The 10,241-nt window shown below is 43.5% G+C and overlaps 1 protein-coding gene across 1 annotated transcript in view; it reads right to left on the minus strand.

The window, feature by feature from the left end:
- Window positions 1-8,946, minus strand: part of TTLL12 (tubulin tyrosine ligase like 12) — a 28,664-nt gene extending 19,718 nt beyond the window's left edge. Inside the window, exons 1-3 of the mRNA XM_062634881.1 lie at window positions 8,722-8,946; window positions 2,576-2,748; window positions 313-511 (exon numbers count right to left, since the gene is read on the minus strand). Of these exons, the coding sequence (XP_062490865.1) occupies window positions 313-511; window positions 2,576-2,748; window positions 8,722-8,841 (492 nt within the window). The 5' untranslated portion in view covers window positions 8,842-8,946. The remainder of the gene's footprint in view (window positions 1-312; window positions 512-2,575; window positions 2,749-8,721) is intronic.
- Between the last annotated feature and the right edge of the window lie 1,295 nt (window positions 8,947-10,241).

Here is a 10,241-nt window from a genome sequence, read left to right on the forward strand (position 1 = left end):
AGAAAACACACAACATGCAGCAGATCTCATCCTTCTACCCCCCTCTTCTTTTGGGGCATACTCTTCCCTTCCCTATAAACCTCCCTTTAAAGTCCTCATCAGAAAGCTGGTAGCAAGTCATTGTGCATTTTAGCCCCATGTGGCATTTGCTTTCCTTCCAAGTGGAAGTTTATCCTGAAATGCCTGTAAAAGACTTTTTTTTTTTTTCATTTTTTTAAATTGAAAATTTCTCTCTGTTTATATCCACTGGAAAGTCTTCACTCAGGATTGCTCAGAACCGTTTAGCATCCTAATGAGGTTTTCGAGACATACCCCTTGAGAAAGCTGGTAGGTCTGATTGTATTTCCACATTTCCTGCAACACTTGCTCGATACTGCCCTCATCTGGGATCTCTCCGTGGAAGTCGATGCCCATGAGGTTGGTCATCCTGTGCAATAAGCCAGGTACGTGCAGCAGCTGCTGGCGGGCGTGTTCAACACGGTAAGTCCAGGCGTGGTCAATGAGGAAAACGCTGAAAGAGAATTTTGGTAACATTACAATGGTTCATTTTTAAAGGTACACAGACAAATGTTCCATGGATAAGAGCTACACTTCTTTGTAGATGGTTCGATGACTAAGTCTTCTCTTACTCCTGAAGTCACTCCAAGAGCACACACAGTGACATTACAGGTTAGGAAGAACTTCTCAGCAGTAACTTACACTCTGTTTTTGTTGTAGAAAGCTTATTGTGCATTAGCTGGTATTCTCATGAAAACAAGGAGCAAACACTCTATTTCTAAACCTATTTCCCTTTAAAGGCCGGGAACACAAGTTTCTTCTCTTTTGATCACTATTAACTCCACTGGATCAACCTGATATTCTTGCCTAAATGGAAAACAATACATTATTTTGCAAAATTATTCAAGGACCTTGTTAGCCATGAGCGCTGTGCCATCTGCACATCTAGGGGGAGAGCTCCAGACCTGTATGTGCTGTTACAAAAGGATTAAGTTTTAAGGTACTTTTGATTATTTCTCTTTGTTTTTTTTTGGGACTGTCATCCTGTCCCTCATCCCCTTCCCCCAGTCTTCTTAGAAAAAAGATATTCTAAAAGAATTACTGATCTAACCCAAACCAAAACCATATACAAGTTGCACAGCTTCCCTTGGCAAGTTTAACCTGTCTTTAGGCTGCACGATTTTTACAAAAACTACAGTTACTCCAACAGAAGGGTTTTCCACATTTTGGTTATATCCTCTCACTGAACCAAGTCAGAGAAAGATCTGAATTCTACTTGCTAAAAAACCCAAACCAAACCGAAAACCCCACAACAACCTTCCCAAACAAAACCACTCCATCACACGTATTTCAGGAAGTTGAACACGTGTTGGCTGTCACGTACAGCGAGTTTACTTGAACGATTATTGTATCTCAGATTCCACATACAGAAGGAACCTCATTTTATTTTAAAATTAAAGACTCCAGAGAATGCTATGGTCAAGCTCTTTGGAAATGTTAGCAAACAGGCGTGTTGGTATTCTGCTCCTGCATTCACAAACACATCTGAATGATGCAAAGAAACCCAAGATTCTCATAGGTGCTGTTTCAAACTTCACAATTCAAGCATGTTCTCAGATTTAAAAAGGCAATGACTTAGCTTAAAGCAGGCATGTAAAGGCAGGTACCTGTATTCTGTGTTGTTTTTACTTATCAAGGCTAAATCCAGATTTTAGGTCTTGGGTAAACATCCAAAGTCTAAAAAAGTATAAAAGTTCTGGCAAAAGAAATTCTTTACAACTGAGCAGAACTGTGTTTTGCTCTCCAGCAAAGATGACTTCACCTCACTGTTGTTTATTAATGTATGACAAATTGCCTGTTCTATGTTTAAAATCAGTAAGAGCACAAAAAGCTGTGTTGCAATATTAAGTTGTTTCTTATGCAACTTTTTTCCTAGCTGCATACTAGTCTCATATCCATGACAGGTAAACTGATTCTGAAGAAAGGCAACAGTAACTTGATATATTCAATTATGTATGCATCATAGCATGCAATCGCATGATGACACTCTTGAATTATATTTTACCCAGCTGGAGGAAATTTAATAGTCAATGGACCATTACTCTGAAGCTGCTTAGTACCTCCTTAACCTGAGATTTGTAAATCTCAGATTTACATTGTAAAGGTCACAATTATATGCGGTTGGGTTTTTTTTTGGTTGTTGTTTTGTTTTTGTTTTTTAATTCCAAGGACACATAGTCTTGTAGATACAAAGTTTTGTTTTATTTCTGCAGAATTCATTTCAAGGTTGCCTTTTCCCTATTCTCTCCCTCAGTCCACTAAAATCAATTCCTAAGCATCTTCTTGCATGATTTAAAAAAGAAACAACGTTAAGATACTTGCACTCCTAGTACCCTTTTCAAGACGTGCCTCATAGCATACACCTTTTCTCAAACAGGCAGGTATGTCTTATACTAAAAAAAAAAAAAAAGGAGGATTTCTGAATAGGATCAAACAAGTTTTAAAGCAAACTGTCTATATAATTTTAGGATTTAAGACTATTCAAAGACTGAACACTAGTTCTGAAATCACTCCTCACCTATTGGGATTGGAGGCTTGAAGCCCATTCTCATTTGTTACGATAACTTTGAAACAAGGCTCATTTCCAGGATTTGGTTTCTTTTTCAATTCTTCCATTTCTTCATCACCTTCTTCCTCCTCATCCACCTCTTCTACTTGCATTATCCCGAAGTAGTCACCAGCATCAAATACCTGAGATGGAAAGTACACAAAATATTAAGCAGTTTGTTGAGGCAATACCTTGATATCTATAATGCAACACTGAAAGGCACTTGTAGACACTTTTGGACTGCAGTCCTATAAAAAAAAAAAATGGCACTTTTAACTTAACAGCTAAAATGTGAAAGAATAAATACTGCTGTTCATTTAATAGAACTGTTTGCTTGGGAAGTTTATTTAATATTGGCAGGAAGCTTTGCTGGTTTCTTTGGTACCAAGAGGTCTACTGATGATTGTCTGTTAGTTTAACTCATCATAAAGCAGAACATCTTTGCTCAACTTTCCTAAAAAACAACTAAAGACCCTTAAACCCCAGTATTACCCAGGCTCCACAACCATGATAAAGTATATTAAGATCCCTGAAGAAAAAGAGCTTTTACCAATTGAGCTCTGAACCAGTTAAAAAATCCCAGCATGTCCCCCCGCCCCTTCTTTCCCTACAAAAGGGAGCCCAGGCTCAGTACTCAATCACCTCTGGATGAACTGGGAGATTCCTTTTACTGCTGCAAGTTACAGTCTATACAATTACCTCTATGAATGTGCTAAAAGGGAATTGCTTGCATGCTTGCCGATGCTGGACATAACACCTTCATCTAGGTCTACTCAAGTTTCCCTTCTGCCCAAAATCTTGCCAATCTTGCTTGAATACCTTTTGCAGAACTAAGACTATGCTGACAACTTTTGTGATTTCAAAGTGAACATATGCTTTTCAGAAGAGAAAGAACTTGTAAAGCCTGGGAAGACTTTTCAAATGTTTTCAGAAAGAGAGTTATTTCGCCAAGTCACTCACACACTACATAATGAACCAGGAAGGAGTAGACAAATCATTTGCCTCTATCAGATCTCACTAGAACGTAGCAAGGAGGGAGAAAGACTTAGAAGTGTGACCTCTGGAATTACTGGTTTAACACGCCAAGTCCAGGTACACCTAGCCTCTGACAACACATTATTAGAAGTCATTACTTTTAGACATCACCAACTGACTAGCTGTAAAATCCCAGCAGCAGTGACAAGCTTTTATTTGTTTATGTGAGTGCCCCGTCAGGATAACTATTTCTGCTAGGCACCAACAGAAGGGTGAGGAAATCAACCCCATGTTCGCAAAGCAACACCACCCAGACAAAGCAGATAGCTGCCCAAAGACAGCTGCAAGGGAGGAAGGCAGCAGGGAAACAACATCTACTTCAGATCTTAAGCCACAACATGGTTTCAAAGACCAGATCCAAGTGGAGAAGTGCTGGAAATTCCCTTGAGGAGCAGAGGATAGTATTTTCCTTTAGGCTGGGGGGTGTGTTAGAAAAAGAAGATGCCAACAATATATTGGCTAATTCCACATACACATTTTTCTTAGGGTAAACAACCTCCCTGGAGGTTAAAAATACACCCATTAAAAAAAAAAAAAAAAAAAAAATCAGAAACTGACTTAGTATCTTCCAGTTCAGCAGGTATCAAACCAGCATTTCTAATTTATTCCTAGTTTTCCAGCTTTGCTAGAAGAGGATAACAACACTCTCAACAGCAAGCAATATCACCACCTCTTGCTGTTGTAAGAGCAGTTATCAATATTTAAGTCTCTGCTCAGTTGCCTGTAAAATTTTAGTCACTCATGTAACTGCAGGCAGGTCCCAGCAAAAGGGAGAGTCCTTCCCTGTGTGGCAGTCAGTGGTGCTCACAATTTATTTTGTCAGATTAGCCCCTATCTGGATCAGCTCCCTGATCTGCCCCACTGTACAAGCGTTAATCCCAGCCCACAGCAGGCAGCACAAAACCGCAACAGGTGACACGAATTCCACTCCTCCCTCGAGTGACACCTCCTGCTCCTGGATCAAGACCTGTCCCTATCAACCTCATCAGCCAGCAGAAGAAACCTCATCTAAGTGTCTGGCAATCATCAGAAAGTAAAACTGCAAGTGTGATTCACTGGAGTCCACTTGACACCTGCTACAGCATGCCACTACACATGCTTTCTGCACTCGACATTTTGTCTTGAGGAGCTTGTAAGAACAGGGACACAAGGTGAGCCAGCTGCTGCCTCGGAGATCAGCCTTCACTCACCACAGGCTCTACCCATTTACCAAACACCCATGATGGATGTTATTATCAGGTTCTACAACTAAAGAAGCTGTTGTCTTTACATTTTATTAAGTATCAACTAAAGACTTAGAAATGAAGGGACTTTGAATTGCCTAAGCCATGCTTTCTTCAACAAAGCATCAGCTGCATGAGATTGTCACAGCTGCAGTTAGAAAAAAAAAAAAAATCCCCACTTTTAATACCTTTTCAACAGAGTTATGCTCAACAAAAAATTTCTCCTAGAGAATTTATAAGCTTGAAATAGCAGATTAGGTGTATACCTCATCTGAAGCAATATGCACTTCTTGGAGCAGCAGCTCAAGACCACCTTAGTAAGAGGCTTTTGGTAAGGTTTTTGCTGGGTTTTTAAATTCACCATTGATAACACAAACAGTGAAGTAGTGAACTGATGGGTCTGGCAGAAGCACCTTGTGGGCAGTGTGGATACAGCCTGTTGAGTGGGCTGTGGGTGACATTGCTGTCCTCCTCTCTCCCTCCCCACCTTGAGGGTCTGTCACACTGTGAACCCACTGATGCAGCAGCAGCTCCATTAAAGGAATCTTAAACTGCTTAAGCAAAAGAACACTGGATAGGATCATGCTACCAATTTGAAAAGTATAACCTTTTGCTTGAAGCAGAATAGGGAGAACTCGCATGAAGCACTCCACCAGAGTAAGTAATAACCTCTAGAAGACAGCAAAGGGGTAGCAACACATTTCAGTGGCACAACAGTTGGTGAGCAAAACATGCTTGAGCAAAATTACTCCCTCTTCATATACAGGTGCTATTCCGTCTCAACAAACCTAACAAACCAGAGAATGGGATAACAAAGCAGGCACATGTCATGACAATTACCATGCACAAGCACCTTCGGCAAATTCCTTTTAGACTTACTGCAAACTGCTCCGAAGGCCACAGGCTGCCCTCCCCTGCTCAGGAAAATAAAGTCTAGTAGTATTGATCAGGCTGCATTCCTTCTAGTAATTAATTACAAGCCTTCATTTCTATCTGGGATGAAACTCTAAGCAGTCCTTTGCCAGCAACATCCCAGCGCCACAAAACTCTTGCTGCTATACAGAGAAGCCTGCCATATAACTCAGCATATGGCTGAACAGTAAAAAGATATTATGAATTAAATTAGATGCAGGCACTGTACTTGCTAGGCTTATACATGGTTTCACCAGTAACATATAAAACAACCACTACATTGGAAATAGAATTCTAGGGCTTATAGTAAACATTACACATGCTTATGTTTTGTTTTTCAAGTTTCTGCCAGAAACACGGGAAAGTTTGCCTCCCAACAAAAACCCAATGCTAAATGCAAGATCAATAAATAAAAGCAGGTTTGTTGATCTCACAGATATGCTGTGTTTTGAACGAGCAATCCAATTTAACTCATGGTTACATAATGCACTCACTCTGCTGAAGCATGTGTGTGTGTGTTGGAAAACAGCGGCCTGGGCTGGGTTCTAGAGGCACTGATGTAAGAGAGATTTTTATCTGATGCAAATTTTCCAAGTTCCATGCTAGAAAGTTTTAATCTTTGCAGCAGGTTAGGGCAAATGAAAAATTCCTCCCACCCTCACACATGAAACAAACTCGTGCAGTGCTCCATGTTGCACCGATTTCCAGCCTCCTAGTTATTTCTGTTACCTAGTCTCCCCAAACATTTTCATCCTTTCCCTTCACCTCCTTTGCTTTCTTTACTGCTGCTCCTCCAGCCACTCCACATAGCTCAGTTCTAAGGTACCGCAGTTCAGTCTCTACCTCCCCAAGAGCTCATCTCAGTCCACAGCATTCCTCATAGTAATTTGCCCTGGACATCCCAGTCTTCTCTATACCCTTTTGCCCTTCTGGAGAAAACCCCAGAAGTTGCAACAGTAGAGACAAGCACCATCAGCAGCCTAATTTATCTTCCTAAGCACGCTGAAGTCATTAAATCTTTCTCTCCACACACACTGGAACACTTAGGACAGAAGAAGCCAGTACTGCAAGCAAAATGAAACAGAAGGAGCAGGCTGCCACCTTAGGGCATATGCTTTCTGGATCCAGCCTTTTGCCCTCCTAGCCTCCCGAGAAAGGCTGGGACCATGAATCTCCTCTCTATTGTCTCACCTTCTAAATTTCACAGACCCCTGAAGTTGCCAGCTACCTCCAACTTCATATTACTGGCATATGGCAATGCAACAGCTTGCAACTTTGTGTTTCCTTATCAGCTTTATATGCCTTCCACTTCCAACACATCCCTTCTTGTTTAAGCAGAGTACAAGATGCTCCCTGCTCCAAATCACTTGCATGTATGCTTGTTGGGAGGCATAATACAACAGAAAGTTTATGACTGGGCTTATGCTTCAGTTAATGTAGATTTATTTCTGTAATACATACGGATTCCTGTTATTAGCAGTACCAGACACATAACAGCAGCAGGAACATATTCAGATCCTTCCTGACTATAAACACTCAGGTTATCTCATGGCTTGCTGTGCTTCCCTCCTGTCCTGACTTTAAAGTTGAGACAGGGAAAAGAAGCGTTCAGGTATTTACAGATTAGTTTACTTGTACATGGGTGTTAAATTATAGTCCCCTCTCCTTCCCCACTGTCCTGTACTTCCTGTTCAAACGCATTATCCCACCTCTCTTGTTTCTCCACTGCTCATCATGCCCTCTGGCACCCCACCACTAGTTCCTTTCTCTCTTGATACCTTGAGGTTCCACCAGATCTCCTACCAGGCTGAAAGTTCACCTCATTCTTTTTCCTTCTCCAGTCGACTCCTCCAGACTCCCTGGAGCACTCTCAAAGTCTCCAGACAACCAGTTTCAGGTTGTGTCTCTTCCTTGGTTCCTTGTTCCTTTACTCCAACAAAACCAAGGCAGCTTTCCTCACCACTAAGGCCAGCTGTCCATGTACAAAGTGAAAAAAACCTAAATTCAACTTCTGTCTTTTCAAGCTCTCTGTCCAAAATGACTCTTTTTTCCTCAACTTATTTTTCACTTCCCTTCCTCATCACAAAGCCCCAGGGAGTAAGCAGATGGTTGCTAAAAACATGGGCAAAAAGGGATTCTCCCTCCTGGGCCTGTGCCCACCCAGCCTCCTTTACTTCAGGGCCAGACCCAGAGACCCCCGGCGCAAGCTTCAGCTGAAACATTACCAGAACAATCTTCCCCCACCACCCTGCTCTCTGACAGGGCTGAACAGCTTTTACTCAGCTCGGGAATACATGAACAAACCAACCGGCTGAAAACGCTCCCAGAAAACATGCCTGAGACAGGTAACTCGTGCCTACACAACAGGAGCTGACCGAGCTGGCTCTGCACAGTTATAAATGACTGAGAACAGGGTAGACCAGTGTGGAAATGAACTGAGAAAAAGTAAAAAAAAAACCTATCAGGTAAAAGCCGACCCAAACCAAACCACAATGCATTAACCCGTGACAATGTGCTGACTTTTAATACTACTACTGTTGCCTTTTCAAATGCCTCTTTGGCAAAAAGGGCTGAAGGCTTTAAGACACAGTCATCGCCTCCCTCCAGCATCAGATCTCCAGTTCCCTGCATCCCCAAAAGCTTTCAAGCTTTACGCTGACAACAGTAACACGAAACCAGTTACACACAATACTTCCCATTTCCTTTACACTCCCAACCCGCACCTTCGGTAACACGACCCTCACAAAGCTTTTACCACCCTCCCCTGCTGAGCAACAACCTCTTGGCTCTCTTCCTCACCCAGCCAAGAGAGGAAGACCCAGCTGAGAGAGAGAGAGAGAGAGCTCCGCAATCGCCTCCTCACTGAGGAAGCCCCTTCGGCAGGAAAGACCCCCGGCGAAAGGGCTTCCCTGAGCGCCATTCCCTCAGGGACCCACTGTCACCCACCTCGCCCCGCAGCTTGCGGTACAGGCTCTCCCAGTACAGCGCCGGGACCCCCGAGGCTCGAAGCGCGGCTCCATGCAAAGCGACAAAAGCCGACAGATCCTCCTCAGCGCCTCCCGACATGGCCAAACACTAAAACTACCGACTCCCACTGCCCACCCCGGCGCAGACCGGAACACGCCGAGCAAGAACCGCCCCTCAGAGGGAGGGGAGAGGCGGTGCCAACGGCAGCTTCTCAGCGCTGAGTGAAGGGAGGGGAAACGTTGATCAGTGGCTGCTCGCTGCAAGGGGGCTGCGGCCGCTTGTCATCATCCCTAAGAAAACGGGGTCTGGGGGAGCCATAGTCTGCTAAAGAGGTGCGAGTGCTGCCTGTGCTTCTCCTGCCCATAATCTTTAATAAAACAACAGCATTCGTGGGGCGGTGCTGGCCACAGCATACTTGTTTCCTAGTGTTTTATGGCGATGGGACTTTTCGGGAAGGCCGCAGCCGTAGCCTCTGTGAAGTGAGTTACAGGGGCATGACAAGGGCTAACTGCTGGCCACAGCCACGGGAAATGCTCAAGCTGTGTGTGCAGAGGAAAAGCTGGCATCACGTGTGGCATGGAACAGTAACTTTTTAAAGCCTTTTTTTTACCTTTTTAAACTTTAAGGCCTCTCTCAAGTGTCTGTCAGTGTTAAGAGGGAGGTGTGTTCTTCAGAAGCACATGTAGCAGCTTCCCAATATTTTTCTTGTGTTCTTTAGAAAAACATTCTAAATTTTTAAGAAAATCCATTCCTTCTGCAATTTTGTAGGAATAGCCTAAACCAGTTTAACCTGAGGCTCCCTAAACATTACTGGTGGTTTGGTCTCAATTCAAGTATGGCTGTAAGACAAGAGCAAAGCTAGGCATCTGGCAGCTGCTTGGAGCTGAGGGCTCTGCTGTGCCTGCTACCGTGCCTATCAAAGAGCTGCTGCTGGGGGAGCCTGCATTGCTTCCTCTGTGGATTGTCTGCTCCAGGGACTGTGGAAGCTGCTTTTTCCTGCCAGCCTGTCCTCAGATTCAGGCAGGATCTGACTTAAGTGCTGCTGACACAGTGCTAGGAGGGGTGTACTACAGGCAGGTTCTAGACATAGGAGTTTAGGGTCAGTAGCTGGTCAGAAAGCCTCAAATTCATGGAGTGCTGGCAGTGGAGTATGTACATGAATACCATGTTGAAGAAATACTTTCTTTCTCACCGCCCTGTCTTGTCTTGCTGAACTGGTGTCCAAGTAACTATCCAGAACAGCAGTCCCTCTCTCCACAAAGTCACAGTTACCAGGAGGAGGGTCAAAAGCTGCAGTAGCTTGGCCAGGCGCAGGGAAAGTAGAGATTGAAAACAATGCCTATGTGCTGTAACGATACATCGGCGTTCTGCAGCTGAAGATCTAGCATGATCCTCAGGCTGGAGATCTGAATAGTAGGTGCAGGCAAATCTTCCTCTTTGCCTGAGACTGCATCTGCCTCACCATGTGTTGTGTTCCCTCACTCCCCCAGCATAAAGGC

The sequence above is a fragment of the Pezoporus occidentalis genome, unplaced genomic scaffold, assembly GCF_034315485.1.
Source record: "Pezoporus occidentalis ecotype Australia unplaced genomic scaffold, CSIRO_AGI_Poc_V1 ctg44, whole genome shotgun sequence".
NCBI classification, from domain to species: domain Eukaryota; kingdom Metazoa; phylum Chordata; class Aves; order Psittaciformes; family Psittacidae; genus Pezoporus; species Pezoporus occidentalis.